This window comes from Thamnophis sirtalis, unplaced genomic scaffold (genome assembly GCF_051295495.1).
Source record: "Thamnophis sirtalis isolate CommonGarterSnake01/CBP01778 unplaced genomic scaffold, rThaSir2_p1.2 scaffold_6, whole genome shotgun sequence".
NCBI classification, from domain to species: Eukaryota; Metazoa; Chordata; class Lepidosauria; order Squamata; family Natricidae; genus Thamnophis; species Thamnophis sirtalis.
The window spans coordinates 65,486,992-65,508,898 of NW_028261386.1; the positions used below are offsets into that span (position 1 = coordinate 65,486,992).

The 21,907-nt window shown below is 34.0% G+C and overlaps 1 protein-coding gene across 13 annotated transcripts in view; it reads right to left on the reverse strand.

Moving 5' to 3' along the window:
* The window catches only part of SDCCAG8 (SHH signaling and ciliogenesis regulator SDCCAG8), a 117,674-nt gene that overhangs the window by 89,627 nt on the left and 6,140 nt on the right, over positions 1 to 21,907 (reverse strand). For 11 of the 13 annotated variants that reach the window (XR_015696976.1, XR_015696979.1, XR_015696978.1 and 8 more), the window contains exons 4-11: positions 16,923 to 17,036; positions 15,105 to 15,227; positions 13,753 to 13,884; positions 12,156 to 12,220; positions 10,674 to 10,862; positions 9,015 to 9,153; positions 5,761 to 5,913; positions 2,972 to 3,106 (exon numbers count right to left, since the gene is read on the reverse strand). Coding sequence is in view for 4 of the 13 variants with exons in the window: in XM_014067419.2 (XP_013922894.2) it covers positions 2,972 to 3,106; positions 5,761 to 5,913; positions 9,015 to 9,153; positions 10,674 to 10,862; positions 12,156 to 12,220; positions 13,753 to 13,884; positions 15,105 to 15,227; positions 16,923 to 17,036 (1,050 nt within the window). In the remaining 9 variants the exon portion in view is untranslated. Of the gene's footprint in view, positions 1 to 2,971; positions 3,107 to 5,760; positions 5,914 to 9,014; positions 9,154 to 10,673; positions 10,863 to 12,155; positions 12,221 to 13,752; positions 13,885 to 15,104; positions 15,228 to 16,922; positions 17,058 to 21,907 lie in introns of all 13 variants that reach the window. The other 2 variants (XR_015696981.1, XR_015696980.1) reach the window with 2 other exon arrangements.

Consider the following 21,907-nt stretch of genomic DNA (forward strand, 5'->3'; position numbering starts at 1 on the left):
GAAAACTTTTGATGCCCTCTAGTGACTATATTTATTATTTCATCATTTGCACTGAATTCTACAAAGTTTTTATATGGTACTCCTATTTTTTAGAGCCGGGATGGTGAACCTGTGGCATGCGGAGCCATTTGTCAGGGCACGCCAGGCGTTGCCCTGTTAGCTGGCCAGTGCACATGCATGTGGTGGCCAGCTGAGTTCACCCTTTTTTAAAGCCATTTTTCACCCTCCCCAGAGCCTTTATAGGAGCATGGTGAGGGCAAAACAGCTCCCCCCCCTGGAGGCCCTCCAGTGGCTTCAGGACCTTCCCTGAAGCCTCTGGAGCGCAAAAAACCAGCCCTACAGGTAAACTGGAAGTTTGGGAACTGACTTCCAGTTTGCTCCCGGAGCTTTCAAGGAAGCCTCCTGAAGGTCCCTGAAGGCTCTGGAGGACTAAAAATGGCCCTATGAGCAAACCAGAAGTGACTTCTGGTTTGTCCGTTGGGTTGTTTTTCGTCCTCTGGAGCCTTCAGGGAAGCTTCCAGAAGGGCCCTGAAGGCTCCGGAGGGCTTAAACCAGTCCTAGAAGCAAACCGGAAGTCAGTTCCTGAACTTCCAGTTTGCCCATAGGGCTGATTTTTTGCTCTCCAGAGGCTTCAGGGAAGCTCCTGAAACCTCCGGAGGGACGGGGAAGGCTGTTTTCGCCCTCCCCAAGCTCTTATAAAGCCTCTAGAGGCTGGGGCGGGTGAAAAAAGCATGCAAATAATGGGGTGTTGCACCTGTCGTCACTGCTTTAGACTGATGCTTTACATAGTCTCTCTCTCTCTCTCTCTCCCCCACACCTCTCTCTCTCTCTCTCTCTCTCTCTCTCTCTTGCTCTCCCTTTCCCTCTCCCTTTTTGTTAATGGTCATATAGCCACCAAATTGCATTCACTGTTGCTGTTTAAGCCTAAATATATCTATCATCAATCAATTCCAGAAACATAGATATTATACAAGCATAATCCATAGCAATAAGATTTACTTATTCAGAGTTACTTTTAGGAGTAATTTACTTTTACTTTTAGGAGTACTAGACGGAAAGAGGGGAGAACATTCCTATTTATGAGGCAACAGGATGACATCCCATCACTATGTTGAAGGAATTATATTGCAATGTTACTGGAAAAATAATGATTACTATTTCACATTTTATTCCAATATAATAGCAATTCCTTCACCCCACTCCTATCATCAACCCAACAAGAAAATATTTACTCCAAAGCATTTTCCAGGGGAGGAGCTGATGGAATGGGGCACTTTTTGAAAACAAGGAGAATTCATAAATATTTCATACATCATCAAGATCCAGAGACTAGAATTCTATTTTTTGTTTCTGGAAATTTGTATACTTGCACCATGTAACTCTGAGCTGAGCAACTTCTTTTTCTCAGGGGACCTTCCTTTTTCAAAATAGGTATCTAAGATTTTCAGGACTGTATGGAAGTATGCGGTGACATTATCACTGATTGATAGGGCTGAAATGTTGATTAATTAGGAGGCTTTAGGTGATTTACACAAAATTGTTTGTCATTTACTTAACCTGTTTAATTCAACAAAAAGGGCAAAAAATGTATCACTGAAAAATTACAATTTTTATGCCAAATTTAGAAAAAAATAATCTCAGGGGCTCTGGTGACCAGATAAATTAATTGTGATTAAATCATATAGGATCGGTGCAAATTGGCTATTTTTAGCTTAAACTAGAGTTTATATTTTAAGGAAAGTACAAATCTTTTACCCAGATTAGTGTTTCCCAGCTTTGGCAAATTTAAGGTAGGTGAACTTCAATTCCCAGAATTTTCCATGGTAGTCAGCATGGTTGACTGGGGAATTCTAGGAGTTGAAGTGCATACATTTTAAATTTGCCAAGACTGATAAACACTGATCCAGACAATGAATAATAATAAATGATCCCACTTTTAAAAAAATCTCAGGCATTAGACTTCAAAGTGTTTGAAGTAATGCTGATCTTAGATTTATTCTTCGCTGGAATCTTCTTTTCTTTGCTATTTTAATCACTAGCTATCCCCAGACTCTATGAAATAGACTAATCCAGAGCCTCCAATTTCAGCAATGTTTGTCCATCGCAGTAAAATAAATACTGAATAATAGGAGTTAATTTTTAAAATATTAATAGAAAAGCCAATCCGTAAGAAACACTTTTTCCTCACAAAATTAGCCCCTTTCATTATCAGGAAGTAGGAAGCTGTAATTAGAATGTATTAAAATAGAAAGGCTACTCTTTAAAGGCCAAAATTTAAGGAATAAAGTTTATCTCTAAAAAGAACTATAAATCAACAGAAAAAGTAGACATGCGTCTTAATAATTATAATAATTACTGGTAATCTTTCATTGCACACAATGAAAATGATCCTACATTTTTAGTGTCCAAGTAAAAGAAACTTAAGAAATTTGTTGAAATATAACTTTTACACTTGTAAATGCTAAGGCAAATACAGGAATACAATAAACTAAAAAATACACATAGTATTTTTGTAGTGCAGTCAACATTCTGCTTTGCTGTCAATCCAGATGGTAACAATGTACCAGAACCAACATTCAGCTGAAGGGTCTATCAGGACAGACTCTTGACATGGGCTGTATGTTGATACCAACTTTGTTTCAGCAACCATTTTTGAAACTGGATTCTTATTCAGTTGCTGACCACATAAACTATTGCAATGCTACTGTACCTACAATAAGTTTAGGATTTAGTTTTTATTTGGCACTTATTTGCAAAGCCATTTATTGACTGAACTTACTGTAAATCCTCTGCTGCTTCTCCTTTGTGCTGGCAAAGTTCAACTGCCCTCACTGCATCAGTTATTTATTTAAATATCAAATTTATTTGTCGTAGTTCAAATGACTCCAAGCTGTTAGTTAAAGTTAATTTATACAGTCAAAATGGGAGCTGATGAAAACTGCCTCTTCTGTATTTTCAAAAACTATTCTACCTTATTGATTTCCATTTCACGAGAAGAATGGTGGTTCTGAGCTTCTTCCAGCTGATTGGTTAGGGAGATCTTTTCCCTTGTAATCCTGTCAATCTGAGACTCCAGACCAGCAACATTCTGAGATAACGACATTACCTGAAATAAAAGACAAAGACATTACCTGGTGATAATGCAATCCTTTATTTAGCTATTATTAGGTCAATTACTCTGTCTGAGAAAAATTCTGATAAATTCATTAAAAATGAAATGGGAAATCATTATTTTATTGGGATTGTCATAATTGTACCTGTTATATAAGTAATAAAATGAATATCCAGCAGACATATCAAAAATTTTAGTAGCCCAATATAATAATATTTAATGCAGAATCTATTATCTGTACTATAATGAAGGTAAATAAATAGTATAATAATAATTACAAATCAAAAGATGTTTTAACAACGTGAAATCAAATACTGGAACTACATTTAAAATAATGAAGTTTTCAAAATGGCAAATACTTTGCAACTCTATTACTTAAGGGAATTTTTTTAAAAAAATACAATAAATTAACTATAAATCAAAATTTAACAAAAGGTAATAATTACAATATGCTTACAAGTACAAGTATGTGTCATTTCCAGATTGCTTAGTACATAAGATTTTTAGCTGCAAATGTAAAAAAAAATGCTTCTTCCATATCATGGGTTCAGATTATTATTATTTTATTTAGCTATCTAATTATCTGTAATTTAGAGCTAATTAATAGATGTCAATGATTGATAAAATGCTGCCATAACAAAGTTAAATTTTGCCATCTTTCTTTAGCCAGTCTTTTGTTTATTTATTACCTTTCTCAAATCTCAACACTTTGATTTAGTTTAAGAAATTGACTCAAGTAATCTGATTACATGTAATTTGTTTATATGATAGTTCTTTTTATTTTTAGAAATACATTTTATGTATTTGCTTTATGGATAAACTGCTGTGATACGGATCACAGAGATAGTTTTCCATGATCCTACCAAACACCATTTCCAATTTATCCCGGTACCTTTATCTTAACTTGCCACATCTTTCTCTGACTCACTTGTTTCATAGATAAAAATTATTATATTTTATATTAACTATCTTTATCCACCAACAGTTATTACAATTATTCAGCCTAATGACACACTTTATTGTAATTTTGCATCCAATCTATTTTTCTCTCTGGATTTCTGTATACGAACACATTATCCCAATGAGCTTTCAACACCAAGACTCTACTGTGAGTCAAATTAGCAAATGACTACCAGTGAGACAATTATAAATAATAATTTATAACCAAGATTTGATCAACTGTTTGATCTATATGCTCTTTTATATTGACTAAGTCTTCGTTTAATTACTCTATGATCACTGCCAAGCTCATCTTCCAAAACTCCTGTCTTGGCTGGTTCAAAGAGTAGTAATTTGGACAATATTGATGGACTCAAAGTATTTTGCTTCACATACATTTTGGCATTAAAACTAGAATTCTAAAAAGTAGTCTATATGCAACAACTCTCAATAGCCAGGAGACATGAAGTCATCATAATAGTGCTCTAATTGTAATAAACTCCTTGAACATTTTTTCCATTTTCTATATTTTCACTACACTTACACTTTTCTTGCTCCAATATAGTCATTAGTGTTCCTCCAATACTCCTCCCCATAGTCAGTAGATGTTCTTCACTGTCTATTGTTAAGGGTTTTTAAAGATAGAGACAAATTTTAGATTTATTTTTTTAAAATTGCTTTTATTTGAGGGCTACTGGATCTGGTAGATAATGAGGGTGGGATTTCCAGCATTTTTCCATCTTTTATTCCTATTGTTAAGTTTCATATATACAATAAGCCAATGCCATTGAATTTCAGTTGAAGAAATCTGAGAAGACCCAAAGGTGCTTTTTCAAGAGACAATTGTACTTTCTCTCCTAGTGGCCTCAAGAACTCTCTAAAACAATGCAAATAACCATTTGTCTGCAAGGAGTATAAATCCTTCCATTCCCCACCATCCAGTCAGAGCTGAAAAAGCTTTTTGGATGAGAAGCAAAACATCTTCAAAGAAAAAAAGAAACTCCGGTTGTCTCTTGAAAAAGCACCTTTGGAACAACTATGACCTGGATGACTGAGAATCTCCATAGACAAATCTGAGAAGCGTTCTGAAGTCACAATTTAAGTTATTTTCAATTATCAAATTTCTAGCTTATTCCAATTTCAATTCCAATTTCAATTTCAATTCCAATTTCAAAATGACTCTTGGCCGCTCACCATGGATTAGCAAATTAGCAGAATGGCCAAGCCAATTCTTCTACCATAAAGCAAATGGGGAAAAAAATTATTTTACATGAGTTTAAAGACACATAACATCTATTTTATTCTTTCCCATTGTTTCTACGTTTACTTTCCTCTTTTGCTATCTGTTCCCTATTATATTTTTAAATGCAAACCTGAAAAAAGCATATCCAAATTAATGAGTAAGGATTACATATTCCTCAAATAATAAAACAATAGCAGTAGGTAACTCTGTATATTCCATGCTTCATTTAAAACTTCCTTAAACTATTTCATAGAAACAAATTTGTATACAGGAAATGTAGATACACATGAGAATATTTTGGAGCTAAGTGAAACTATTTAAATATATAATCAAATAGTTCAAGTATTTAGAATAGTGGTTCCCAACATTGTTTCCAACAAAAATTCATAAATGTAATACCTATTAAAAAAACAACCAGGTACCAAAATTGTTTATGTTCCAAAGTAATTAAAAAACAGGAAAATACCAGTGATGACAGGTTTTCTTTTTCTTTCTTCATTTCTTCACGAACTGCTTCGCGCTCTCCAGCTCTCTTATCTAGCTGAAGCACTAATTCTTTTTCAAGGCGATCTTTCTGTCTCTCCATTTCATTTTTAAGCTGTTCACATTGAATTAAAGCCTGTGGAGATGATGAAGACCACTTTAATATTTGTAGAACCAAATTATACATTCTTTTAATATAAGGCAAAAATTAAATTTTGGAGAAAAATGAAATTAAAAATTCATTTAAATTTAAGTATGTTTTCACTAATATATAGATGCATACTGTATATAAATTTATAATTATACAATAAACTTTCAACATCCACAAAACAATGTGTCACTCTTAAATAAATGGAACTTTAATTCAGTGGTAATGCTGGATGTGTTTGTCCTAAATACCTATTAACATTTCATCATAAATATTCTGATTTCACATTTTGAAGTACATATCATATGATGAAAATGACTAAAGTTGCATATTTTTACATACGGATGTAAATGTACTTACTTTAACTCATCTTATCTTTACACTTTTCAGGCATATAATTTGTTCCAATTTGAGACCAAATTGACTAAATTACTCAATTTAAATGTTATTTTCTTATGTGAATATTATTATACAGGCAGTTATTTCTCGGATCCTGTTTGAAACATAATCAGCCTTAAAAAAATAAATCTACTCTTGATATTTGACCGTAAACTCTCTACAAAATATTACTTTTATTAAACATTGTCATTAACAGACCTTGCAGCATTGTTTTTTTCTATTTTGATTTTGCAAGACTTAATCTGTAAAAATATTTTTAATATTATTATTTTCTAGACTTTTATCCCAATTTTGCTCCAGGAGCAAAAGGTGACATACAAAAGCATGCTTTTCTCCAATTTTCCCCAATAACAACAACAACCTTGTGTGGTAAGTTAAGGTAACAGAGAAAGAGTATGCTGAGGTGATGAAATTTTTTATTTTCTTTATTGATATTAAAACAAGAAATTTGATAGGTAAATTGGTGAGAAACAAAATTGCCACCTATTTCTATATATTTTTGTTTGTTTTTTAACCCTCTGTGGTCTACAGATACTAATTAAATTTAAATTATCATAGGCCTAATGATTCTAGTTTATCCAAATATATCGGCTCAACTCTGAAAATGAAGAATATATGCACAAGCACTCTGTTTACACAGGTGCAGTGCTTACCCAAACAACTTTCCCTGCACGTGGTATCTTCAGCAATTCTTGTTAAAGTGATAGGAATATGAAATGTTATTATTTTAAAGCATGTTGTAAAATATTACAAAAAAAACTTCTGATTTGCCACTATTGGGTAACTCCTGAAATTATTGAAGTTAATTAATGATATTGTCATATTACTATTCTTAGAACTGAAGCTAACTGGATTCTTTCAGAGTATACTGGTACTTGAATTCCATTTGCACAATACAGTTTGGTCCCTTACAAAAATCTTTTCTTCCAAAACAGAATGCATATTGCATCAACTAGATGCAATATACTAATTACACAGCAGATGGCACTAGATGCCAAGGTAATAAATCAATCTAAAGCAAGAACCCTGTAAAATAAGCTTTTTAACTTACATTAGAAAAGCGCTTTAATATTGTTTATATAGCACCATTTTCAGTGCAAGGTATAAAAACTTAAAAGTATAACTCCCACTAAGTTCTTGAAACTGAGGAGAGAGAAAATTCACTTCTAAGTGAACAGGTCACTGGCAATAAAAAAAATGCAGCTATTCCAACTATTCCTCTTTCTGACAAACCGTAAATGGGAGAGGGAATAGAGAAAAGGGTATCTGAGATCTACCTCATGCCATTCAAATTAGTAGCCATAGGCTGTATGAATACAGGTAGTCTTTGACATGTGACCACAATTGGGACCTAGAATTTCCATTGCTTAAGTGAAGTGTTCGATAAGTGAGTCTGATTTTACAGCCTTTTTTTTGCCATAGTTGTTAAGCAAATCACTGCGGCTGTTAAGCGAATTGTGTGGTCATTAAGCAAATCCAGCTTTTGGTTGCTGTGACAGTTGCAAGTCACTTGTTTCAATGCTGCTGTAACTTCAAATAGTCGCTAAATGATTTGTAAGTCGAGAACTCTTTGTAAATACCTAGATTTGCCTTAAGTGCCTTCCAATCAGTTTTATTATGGACCCGGATTCCTCATCCATTTTCTCCACGTCTTTCATGAGTTCAACCACCTCAATCACATCTACACCTTTCACATATTTTCCAAGTTAAAGGCCCCACTGATCAAGTTTGGTTGCCCTTTTCTGCCATTTTTCTAGTTCTACTATTTACTTTTTGAAGTGTGGCACCCAGAACCACATATCGTACTTTAGATATGGTTAAACCACATACTTTTAAGGGCGTTATGAAGTTTTTTTTATCAAAACAATGAGCCATCCAACTCCACAGCAATTTTTGGTTAAAAAGAACATCTATTCTAAAGTCATGGAATATGTACCTTGCCTTACCAGGTACATAAAACAAAAAACAGATATGCTAATTCTAATGTATTATAAAGCTACACTACAAATCTTGCCAGTGTAAAAAAATACAAATCACCTGGTGTCTCTTTTTCACGAAACAAGAAGTGTTCCTTCTTAGTCTCTCCACCCTGCTGAAATCCCAGAAAGAGAGATGATTTTTAAAGGAAAAGCCTTCGGCCTGTTCCTGGGGGCAGTATGTGTGTGTTCCTGCACCCAAAATCTCACTTTGGTAGGAAATACATGCAGAATCTGTTTTAAAATTACTTCTATCACTTTTTTCTTTGCTCCTTTGAGCAAAGAATCTGGCCACAACCATTTTCTACCTGGGTCTTGCCCATAATTCATAAAACCCTTCATATCTGTCATACCTAAACCGCTACCTATAGGTATAGGGAGTTACATCATACCTACATAGGATTACCTCTTTATCACGATAAGAGATCCTGGGTGAGAAATAAGAGGTGCATTTGTGGATTGATAGAACATCTCAAACATTTATTTAAAAGTCAGTCTAATAATAGAAAGGAGTCTAGGCAGCAAAGTAATTTTTCTTTAGTACATGGACCACTTAGTACTATTCACCAAATATCATCAAAAATATTAATGGAATAGGGCAGAGCCCATTAAATCTAGCATTCAAAGCCTAAAGTAGTCAAGCAAGATGCCTCTTAAAGGCACATAAACAGGGCATTACTGTCAGCATTCTATTGTGTCTTTGTACAATTTTACCTTGGTTTTTTCCAAATTAGCTTCTTCACTCATGTGTACTGCTTGTTTCACTTGTTCATAAGCACTGCATTCTCTCTGTTGCATATCATTTAAGTTTCTTCTTATTGTAGAAAGTGCTGCCATTAACTCATCTCTCTCGCTTAAACGAGAGAAGAAAGAAAAGATCAATATATTAGACAGGCAGGAGATACTTTAGGAAGATAAAGAGCAACATCAACATTTAGTAACATTCATAAGTTATTATATAGAAAGCGATCACGTTAGATTTATGCCAGTTTTTTTAAAAAAAAGATAAGAACAGTCTGCCTCATCTTTATACTTTAAGCTGTAAATTAGCAACGACTCTACAAGAAGTAGTTTAGATTCCAGATCAGGAAGGGGTAACCTTGGCATAACTATAGCTCCCTTCCCAAGAATTCTCCCCCATAAATTCCTACTGAAAGTAATATGGCAGTGATGGCGAACATTTTCGGCACTGACTGCCCAAAACAGAATGCGCATGCGCGCCACAGCCCCAGAAACTCAAAGTACAGCTGGCCGGTGTGCCTATGCGGGCCAACCAGCTGGTCGAGTTTTGAGGGCTCTGGTGCACACATGTGTTCTAGTTTGGGCAATTGGTGCCAACAAGGTTCACCATCACTGTCCTAGAAGGTTACTATGCCCACCAAAACCAAAGAAAAAAATTGGCCAGTAAAAATATAGCTCTATTATTTTCAGTGATTTTATAGCATGATCAGAAAGCTTCATATAAATCTGCAGAATTTCATAAGATTAAATAACAGTCCCCAAGTCCTCAAATATTGCCTAGAAAACAATACATATATGCAGGATCCAATCTGGGTCAGTCACCAGGACCAGAGGTTTAGTCTTCTGCGTTTTCGGACTAGTGCTGGAGCACCTCTTCAAGGAACTTCTCTCTACCGGAATGTGTACTTTAAGCTATTCTATGCATCTTATTTATATGATGCCTGTTTGGGTGTGGCTTCCTAGGACACATATATTTGTCTTTATTTATAATACATATTGTATATGGCAGATAAAATTTGTACAGTTATAGTCAATTACTTATAACTCTGACTTCAATTGTTAAATACGATGGGTTAGAAAAGAGAAAATGAAACTGGAGAAGATCCTAATTCAGTTGGTAAAATCCTATTGTTTATTTCTGAATTACTTTTTTTGCAACCAATGATTTTCATTTTTTAATCACATATACATATAAAGAGATTTGTAAAGTATGGATTGTATAAATCTAATGTACAAAAAAGACAAATGGAATTATTTATATTTACTTGATGGCTTCATTATGTTGGGAATGTAGATAAGTACTGAATCTTTCTAGGTTCTTAGCAACTAGAAGGGCTGTATGAAAACCTCTTGTTCTGTTAATGGAAAATGGAAGCCATGTGTGAAATGGAGCTAAGGGACTCATTAAAAACCATTCCATAATCAAATAAAGCACTTGGTTAGGAGTCTATGGTGGGTGGCTACTGAGCAGGAAGATACTCTAAGAGGAATAATGCTTTTGGAAAGCTTCCTTACATTGCAATGAGTCTTCATAGTCAATTGCGCTAAAATTACTGATGTTCATGAAATTACTTGTTACAATTGTTATAGTCTGTGGGTTTTTTTTAAATTCAGAACCATCCATCTGCTTACTTTGTTAGTCTTTCAATGGTTTGCATATGGACATTTGAATGAGTCTGGGAAAGAACCGCTTCATGCTGTGCACAATTTAAGCAGAGACCACCAGGCCTATTAGAACTATTTGCTGCATTGATCAAATGCTGATGTTTTAATCGTCCCCTCAGCTCTTCACAGTTTTTTTGTGACTCTGATAAAGCTTTTCTGCAACAATAACAACATAAAAGAATTATAAACAGCACACAAGGTTGAGTACAATAATGATTGGAAAGCAACTGGAACAACTTTTTTCTTACTGCTTTAAACTCTCTAAAAGACCACAACTTTGTGCCACATTAAAGAACCACCATCTTATTACCACATAAACCTTTCATGGTTCACAATCCACATCAAATGCATAAAATATTTCCTGAGTAAAGATTACCATATGTCAAAGCTGGGGAAAGGGAAGAAAGAATGAACGGGAAAGAAGAAATGAGAGGCAAAAATGAAGAGTCACAAATAAAAGAGCATCACCCTGTGTTAAACAGATATTTTTAAATTAAAAAGCTGGATAATACCACATGTATCTATAGCATGACAAGAAAGCTTGACCTCTGTTTTAGGAGTTAGACATTGTGTGTCTTTGTGTTTTTAATGAAATGAATTGAATGGTAGTGTCTTAAACAATTTGTATGCTTGTTTATTTGCCCACTTCAGATCTTGGCAGGAACCAACTGAAAAAGGTCAAATAATCTACTTCCAGGGCATTCATCAACAGCACACAGCCTCCTTTTCAACAACCTTTCCTAAAAAGGGAAGGTTAGAGAAAGGAGGATATTTAACTAAAATTATTAGTTGCAAGGATGGCGTATTAGGAGGGGGGGTGCAGGAAGTACCGCCCCCTTCCTTAAATAGGCCAACAACCACAGCATGGACCTCAGGTCATTTTTATTTGTTTTGTGGATGTTTTTGCTGTTTTAATTTTTTTTACATTGTTTTAATTGTTTTATAATTTTAGAATTATAAGCCACCTAGAATAACTTGGATGAGTTGAGCAGCTGTAGAAATTGAATGAATGAATGAATGAATTTACTGTGCAATCATAAAATAACCATTCTGCAAAGAAAGATACAAATCCTTACAAATAACTAATATTTTTGAAAATATTATTTTAGGCACCAGAGGGAGATGGAGAAACTGAAACAAGCATTATATTGTTCTGAAAGTTTTATCTTTGTATGTTTGTAATGTTAGGGATTTTTTCCCACTAGATACTGATTGATTCTTTGCAATAACTTAGCAATCTTACCAGGAAAGCAACAAATATACATCTAATTACATACAGAAACAGACACATTATTAAACTATGACACATTCAAAAACTTTTAAAGAGCAGAGAATAAAATAATAATGATTTATTTCTACGGACTTACGGACAAGATAATGAGGCAAAATGAGACAATTCTATAGAGGCATAAAGCTTCAATCTAAAAATACATAAACTTTTTTTTTTACCGTAAAGACTGTATCTGAGCTTCAAACACTTCCGTCTTTTCTTCATGAAGATATTTTAGTTTCTCCTTTAAAATAAAATTAATACCTATTATTTGTTCGGTTATAAATAAGGCATAGTCAGGACTGCCAGGGCATCTGCAAAATTTTAGCAATCTGTCTGTCTTCTATCATTAAATTTATAGAGACTATCTGACTCCATCGTGACATTGGATACCAAACCTGCACTAGCTGAAAATGGAAATTAATTTAAATTACACAGCAACCACTCTGTTCGCCTAAGAATAAAATGATATGGTCATATACTAACTCATTTTCATCATCATCATTAGGTCCTGTGCAAAGCATATTGGGCAGCGTTTTCCAGAGCTTTCAACTGTTCTCAAAATTGACTAATTCATTTTAACTAAGCATTATTAACTATTGGGTAGTTTCTATTAAATTTGCTATCTAAGTATCATTGATTAAAAATGCTGGGAACTGAAATAAGGCTGCTATACAGCACATAGGACTATAAAATACAGATCCACCGAGTTAAGCTTTAAATGTCAAATCAAATTGTTTAGGGATTTAGATGATCATTTTTTGTAAATTTCTAATATTTAAATCACAAGCTTTTTTAAAACCTTTTTTAGATGGACAATTAAACTGCAACATTCAAAGGCAAAATATGTAATTAAAGACATAATTCAGTGTAACATTATTTGGTAAATGGTTATTTTAAATTACCCACACTTCGTTTTTTCTACAATGTTGAAAATTATTATTCTATAGCAGGAATATGTACAGAAATACAGAGCAGTGCTTGCATCATGTATAATATTCTGACACATCCTCTCTTGTGATTTTGTTTTTATTTAAGTTTAATTAAATGATTTTTGTAAAATGATTTTAATTGTTGATTTTATTGTACATCTCCCAGAGTCACTCTTGTGAGATGGGGAGCCATATAAATTTGATAGACAAACTTGGATTCAATATTTTTACATATTGTCTAGACTTACAACCTACTTGAAAATTACTATTATTAAAATTAGAAATATAAAATAAATGCAGAACAAAAATGCAGCATACAATACAATGCAGCAAAACTGAAAAATTAACATTTAAAACACGGCAAAATAAAACGTTAACCTTGAGCTCTGCAGAATAGGTTTTTAAAAACATGTTAAAATAAAGAGAGTTTCCACCTATTCTTGGAAGAGCATTTTTGTTTAGACATCACTTACCTACCTTAGAAAACAGCAATATCCTAGAGGAAAGATTACTGACTGACTCAGTCAGTGTCAATGACTGAAAAGAAATTGGGCTCACAAACAGTAAGATTTCAGGCTGTATAGGATTTTAGAACTTAACAACAAAGATCAGGAGGAAATATGGTAACCTGCTACATTATTTTAGGTGAAATAAAAGTGTTTCATTAGAGTCTCATCAGCAGCTTTATTTTGAACTGTACTTTCTGGTCATATAGTACATTTTGTTAAACCTATCTAAATTAATTAGTTGATTAAATGCTTATACTTTCAACATAAAAGTAGAGCATTTTACCTGAACAACAAATTGTTAATGTTAAAATAATCAACATTTTAAAAATACTGACCAATTCCTGTTGCCACTTTTCCAATTCCAGTGGAGGTGCCTTGGCTTGCTCAATGACATGACAAGATGCTTTAGCAGCTCCACAAATATGAGAATGATCACCATTTATACCACCAGATTTTGCAAGTAGAGTCTGAAACATATATCAACAATGAATGTGCACCTTAACTGCATATACATAGCACACACATTGAAGATTTCCTACAGGTATATATGATGTTTGTTACTGATCTTCTTATATTTATTCATAACAAGCTCAATAACTAATGATAATGATATAACTTTATATGTTATATTATTAATATAGCAAATTATTGAACTATTTCCACAAGTTGTTCCTTCTATTACAACATCATCTCTGCACCATTTCCAGATCTTTCCTAAGAGCTTTAAGACTTAAAGAAGAGTTTTGGTTTTAATAAAGAGATCAGGACAGAAAAACAATGTTGAACAAATGAAATTTTGCTGATAAAATGAGTGGCAGCAACATTAATTGTTACCATATGAAGCCATTAAAATATGTAATTAAACAAAACTCCACATTACTTTATTTATGACAACTAAATTTATTTCTATTTTCAGTGTATTCTGTTTTACAAGATGAGACATATATTTAGTGATAAACTAAACCTATCTGTATGTCTTTCACATTTAGAAAACTTAAGGGCAGGTTTTGCCAGAATCAATGACTGGAGCTCCAATGGAGGAAGACAAAGAATGAATCCAACTGAATAAGAGCCACTGTCAGACCTATGTCATGACAATAAAAGTGGCAAAACTTTGCTACTTCTTCATATTTATTGCATCTTCTGATATCAGCCAGCAGCCCTATTCAGAGTAACCGCTTCATATTCAGGACAGGCGGAGCCTCGGGATCATCTGCAGGACCATGATAAGAAATATTCATGCAATCTTTCCGGCCACAACACTCAGATTTACTTGGAGTTGGACACTGATTGGGCATGTCCAACCCAGTTGTAATGTTATCTAGACTGAGCTTGACTCTGTTAGGTATGAGGATATGGTCAAAATCCTTCCGTCTGTTAGTTTCGCCACCTTTATGTTAGATCCTGGCTCCTCCTTCAAACAGAAACTAGATAGCCCTTAATCCAAAATACTTTAACAGACCAGCAACTTGGATTTTATAAAAAGATGAAATATTAAATTAATCTCTATCATTATGAATGCTGTATGCAATACAGATCTATTTCTGTTTATATATCTGGTAATATAAGCTGCATATATGTGATATATTTTGATGCATTATTAAATTTTCTAGAGATTTCTTATTAAATAAAATTTTAAGACTACATTTTTATTTATATTTGACATTTTAAATTCCATAGAACTCACTGAGGCATTGAGGATAGTTTGCTCTCTCAAGGTCCGCTCTGTTTCCATCTTCAGATTATTTTGTAGCTTCTCATTTTCAACTACAATAACATGTATACGTGCTTTCAATTCAGATATTTCTTCCTAGAAAGTTATAATTATTGTTAATGTAATTATTTAAACATGGACTCAATCTCCTTCACAAACATAATGACAGCAGTGTAATTAACATTCAATTTTGCATAAAATCTTACATTAAAGGAAGCGTAACTAAATTTAGTGACATATCAAACAACAGAAAAGGATTTCTTGCAAGTTCTAGCATGCTTGAAATAATACGCTACTGGAATACTCTTCTTTTAATAAAAAGATCATTTTTCACCAAAATACTAGTAATATTAATGCAACATCAGTTTAAAAGAATAAATTTTCCTTATTCTTTAATCCTGCATAAAATCAAAGACCTGCGTTTTTATGAACAGCCTAGATTTTTCTGTATTTCGAGTTCAAAAATATCATAAACTAAGAGGGAACTTTCCCCTCTTAGTTTTTGATATTTTTGAACTCTAAATACATACAAAATGAAAAACAGTCCATTACATACAAAATGAAAAACAGTCCATTCTGATGAACTGAAAGCAGGCCTCAATTAATGACCATTTGTTCAGTGACCATTTGAAGTTACGATGATGCTCAATGAGGAGATACACAACCAGTCCTCAAAGATACAGCTGTCAGTGTCCCCAAGGTCATGAGATTATAATTTGAATAACTGGCAACCACCTTGCAATTATGACAGTTACAGTGTCCTGCAGTCACATAATCGTCATTTGCGATCTTCACTACTGGCTTCTGACAAACAAAGTCAATTGGGAAACCAGCAGGTCATCAAAGGCGATCATGTGATGTTGTGTCCAACAAGAATGAAGGATTTGCCTAATGACTGCAACTGGGAGAAACACTGTTACAAATCAGCATGATCCATGACATCACGCTTTACAACTGTGTTGCTTAGCAACAAAGTTTCCCATTCCAAATACCATTGTTAATCAATGACTACCTGTATTCAGTGAGAAATGTATATGAAAACTATGCACATGTGAGCAAAAAATATATGTATAGGAAATGGCACACTACTAGATATAGATCCAGAGCTAGATTAGGGAAGTATAATTAGAAAACACTGGAGAAATATATTCTTAATCTAATCAAATGGCAACTACAGGTAATCCTCAATTTACAACCATTCATTTAGTGACCATTCAAAGTTACAAACTATGAAAAAAATGTCTTAGGACCATTTTCATATTTAGGACCATTGTAGCATCCTCATGACCATGTGATCAAAATTCAGATGCTTGGCAACTTGTTCATATTTATGACGGTTGCAGTGTCCAGGGTTATGTGATCCCTTTTTGTGACATTCCAACAAGCAGTCAATGGAGAGGCCAGTTTCACTTAACAACATGTTACTAATGTAACAACTGCCATTATTCACTTAATAACTGTGGCAAGAAAGGTCGCTTAACAACAGAAATGTTGAGCTCAATTGTGGCTATAAGCCCAGGACTATCTATAATTTTTTGTTACTTATTATTCAAATGCTCATGTTTTTAATATGGTATTACAGTAGAAAAAGTTACTTCCTACTTCAGATATATCTAAAGCTTTTGGCTATATTAAACTTTTCATCAATAAATATAAAATGCTTTCTTTTTTGTTACTAAAAATTATCTCTGTTTTGAGTATAATATACAGAAGTGTAGGGTTAAAACGTCAAATGTTAGTGGTAGACGAATAAAGCTGTTTTGAGAGAACAGATCATATTATGTACGATACCTTGCAAAACTTGACTTCAGCTTCTAAATGATTGATATATTGAGACTGATCATTAATGATGGGAACAAGTTCAGAAAGGGCAGGCAAACTGTGATCGGTAGCTTTGGATGTTCTCTAGAAGAAATAAAAAAAAAACTAACCAGAATTATATGTTTCAGATAAAATTCTTTCCAAACTGTTTCATATTTGAATAGCATTTTAAAGCAGAATAATACATTAAGAATCTATCAAATAGGTTCCCTTCAGTAATTGAATGGTTAGTGCTCAGAAGGAAGGAGGCCATTTCAAAGTAGATTGAGGTCTTCATGAGTGGACGAATATAGGAAGAGGATGAAACAAAGTTGAGGAAATAAATCCTGAATTTTGCTACAAATGTTTGTTAGCAGGGATTCATATTTTCCACTTAAAGAAAGTCTCTAAAGCAGATAGAATGTAAACACTGCTGCTTTGTTTTTTTTAAAAAAAATTAATTAAGCATTCACTGTTTTAACATGCATGTTGGTGTACTTCCTGTACCTGCATATGCAGTGTACTTCTTTTACAATTAAGCATGATGGATAAAAGTTGATTTATTTTAGTTTCTTACCTGACATACTCTATATCATGTTTAATCCAAACAGAGGTTTATGCATGTACAGACAACACACAAGCATTGCTATGCATGTAAGCTGAAATAAGTATTTATCAAAGACTCTTGGACTACTCTTTGTTGATAGACTGAATGATTTGAATTGATAACAAACTGGGCTTTCTCCCAACAATCTCAATCTTTGTGAATACATCCATCCCGATTTCTAATCTCCTTATAATTTTTCTCAACTGGAAAAATTCTGACTGCCATCAGAAAAGAATCAGGGCATATTTATGGTGGTCCTCATGTTCTCATATGGTCTTCCCTAAGATGCTTATTTATTCATTTCATTATTTATATTTATTCATTAATTCATTCATTCATGCCTCACCAAAACCCAGCAACCCTAAAATATTTTAAAACAGGCATGGTATAGTTAAAATGACACAATTAAATTAAAAACCCTTCCAACTTAAAAAAAAACAAATTTAAATATTAAAACATTAACATATTTTTTATTTGCAAACTGCCCAGAATCAGATATAGAAAGCTAATGAATAAATACAGTAATACATAAACAATGTATTAAAAGCAATGATAGCGTAAGAGATGGTGCAGTCCTAAAACTAAAAAATATATATTTTATATAAGTCTACTCTTGATTTTTTCTAAAGACCAAGGAAGAAGAGGCTAACTTGATTTCTACCAAATGTCTGCTCCCAAGACCCACCACTGCCTTTCTAGTTTTGGCTTCTCAAAAATGGGGCTTTGAGTAGTTTCTCAGACTAATCTGTCAGCCAATTCAGTTAGATAGTACTTACCCTATAGGTACCCAGATGCTGAGCCATAAAGAGCTTTATAAGTCAAGAACATTATTTCTTGAAAGCAATCAGTGCACAGGCTTCATAATTGCTATTATATACACCCAGCACATAGGCTGATGAATTCTGCTATAGTTTCTGAGCAGTCTTTAAGAGCCACTCTATGCAAAGTGTGTTGCAGTAGTTCATCCAGATGGTAATAAAAAGAAGACTTGTATAACCAGTTTCTCCTTCATCATATAAAGCTGCAATTGGTCCACCAACTGAAGCCTGGCAAAAACTCCTCTGGGCATATGTCCATCTGCTCTTCGACCAAGAGCTGCTTTTTCTTTTTATTTTGTGTCCAGATCAAATCTTAAACTGCCAAAATGAGGCCACCTTTTTGGCTTTATAATTAGCCAGAAGCAAATCACTTTTGCTGCATTCTATTGGTAATATTCGACAGACCTACAAATGGGCCGGGCTCTTTATCTCTCCACATTCACACAGCATGTTGTTATCCGCTAGCAACCCCCACTTGAGCATATTGGTTTTACATTTAGGCACTCCCACCCTCAACCTATTCAATGTCCACCAAGTGACATAGAGGACATCAGATTCCCCAGCCATGTTCTCTTCTGGGATTATTCCTTGTTCCATTAATTCTCTCCTTCATTTCTAATTCATTTTTCCTCCTGTATGTTTTCAAGAATATTTGTTTTTGCCATAAAATTCTTTCTAGATTTAAGGTGACAGATTTGGGGAATGTATCCATTCAGAGGATGCTGATCATTCTCTTGTTTTGGTTCTCTCGGCAACTGCTGCTAGTTGTCTCCTAATCCTAGGTAGAGGAATACCAACAATAGTGGTTCCATCTTACTTAGATTCAACTTCAGCCTACTCCTTTACAGCCTCCAGGCACCAGAATAGGACAGAGACAGCATACTATATCCTCTACAGCTGATTATTTAAAGTTAGTTATGATTGGAGTACAGGTAATACCACACTTTAAACTAATGTATCCCCACCAATTTTATATGATGTTAAAAGAACAGGAGAGAAAGGACTGATCTGCACAGCAACCAACATATCAGAGACTACTGGATGATCCTTCACCTTCTACTACCTCAGACTAAAACCACCCATATAGAGAGAAAAAGAGCTACTACTCAATGAGATCACCAATGGTCCAATAAGACACCATGATGGAAATGCCATGTTTATGATCTTTATTCATTTTTATCAAAAGCCTACCAGTTTCTTTTTAAAAAGCACATCCGTTGCATTTTGGATATGTAAATTATACAAATATATTAAAAAACCAACAACACCTGATATATAAAAGAATTTATTTAAAGAAACAATGAAATGGCACAAATTTCAATGTTTGCAAAAAGCAGAAAATGTAACTGGGAGGGATAGTAGCTATTTTCTCTCAGAACAGATATCAATACTGATCAATGAAAGGAAGAAATGTGACATTAAACTATCCTGACAGTTTATTTATTTATTAAATTTATTTGCCACCCATCTTGCCACAAGGTGACTCTGAGCAGCTTACAGTAATAATGATATTAAGAGAACATTAAAAGTGGTAAAACCATAACAATAAGAATACAAACTAATTAAAAGAATACAACATTATATTTAAAAGATGGGAGGGAAGAAGCAAGATGAGGGCAGATGGGATCTACTATTAGTCCATCAACCACCTCCAGAATGGTGCTCCCCCCTTCCTTTGGAACTCCAGACCAATTGGAAGAGCCAGGTTTTCAAGGTCAGAATAGTGGAAGACAATCTCAATCCCGTGACCCGTCAAAACCGCGGTCGACAAAACCGCGCTCGACGAAAGCGCATACCTGACGTCATCAGCTGATGATCCATAGTTTGGGTAATGAAATGTCTACAAGAAAACAACCAAACTCAGAGAGCACCAAAGACCCCTCATTTTAACTGTGAGCTACAAATATTCTCCTCTATCAGTATCCTGACATGTTTTCATCACAGCTTCATCTTTATATATTTTATTATCTATTGGTACCATAATCTACATTAAATCAGGCTCAGAAGGCATGGTATAGGTTTCCCCTCTGGATTGAAGGAGTACAAAGGAGGAGGGTAGCTAGAAGCAAGCATTTTCTGTGATGGCTCCAGTGCTATGGGATATGCTATCCCTTGAAATTCATAGAATCCCCACATTTCTATCATTTTGGAAGACCTGACTCTTTACCAGGGCATTAGGAATGTTTGTTTGTTTGCTTGCTCTGAAGTGTTTTAATGACATGTTTCAAGTTTAACTTTATGATTTATGTTGTAAGGCTTTTATATACTTTTAAGTTGCCCCGAATCTCAGAACCAAGCAAATTATAAATGTTAGTGAATGAATGAATGGATGGATGGATTGATGGATGAATAACCAAGTAGCACAGTTTACAAAATATATGGTACTTGCCACGTTAAGATATTTTGAACCACTCAATGGTTAACTTTTAATCTTTTTATTTTAATTTATTCTAATTATTCTAATTTTTATTGTTCTTAGCACTTTGTAACTTTTAATTTTATTGTAAGCACTTGGTGTATTAGTGAGATGGGCGGCATAGAAATTTAATGAATAAAATTGATTTATAATGAACAATCTCTCATATCCTTTTGAACTCACTTCCTCTCTGTAATATTAAGTAGTCTTGAGACTCCTTAAAATTTTATATTAAAATGCCACTTTTTAAAGAGACCTTTTAATGCTTTTTCATTCTGTCTAATAACTTCTAAGTGGGGGGCATTTTTAATTAGCTTCCATTAAAGCATATAAATTGGTAGTGCTCAATAATTAAATAAACATCTTAACATGGCAAACCCTTTATCAGTTTAAAAAGAGTTGAAGAAATGTTGTATTTACCCTCGCATCTCCATACATTTAGCAGAAAAAGACAATAAACAAATAACAGGGAATATTTACTACAATCAAATAAAACACATAAACATTTTATATGTTTTCATGTTCCGTTATGGTTTTGATCAAACTATAGCAGTAGACTTATATACCGCTTCATAGGCCTTTCAGGCCTCTCTAAGCGGTTTACAGAGAGTCAGCATATTGCCCCCAACAATCTGGGTCCTCATTTTACCCACCTCGGAAGGATGGAAGGCTGAGTCAACCCTCAACTGGATTTGCCAGTTTCCAGAAGAAAACCACACTATTCTATCTCTCAGAAGAAAAATGATACGACATGTGACTTGTCAGAAGTGATCAATGGATTCAATAATTATCTTTTCCTTCAAGTAGAAGTTTTGAAACGTTTACACACATGTGCAAAACAGCAATAGGAACAGCACTTAGACATATATCACTCCATAGTGCTTTACAGTACTCTCTGAGAGGTTTACAAATGTCAGCATAGTGCCCTCAACTATCTGGGTCTTCATTTTATCAACCTCAGAAGGATGGAAGTCTGAGTCAGTCTTGAGCCCCATCAGCATCGAACTCTACACTGTGGGCAGAGTTAGCTTGCATTGCTTCATTCTAACCACTGTGCTAACAGGGCTCAAAAATCAATATGTGGTATATATAAAGAAACTTGCAGGAATTTCAGAACATCTCTTCTGTTAAAATC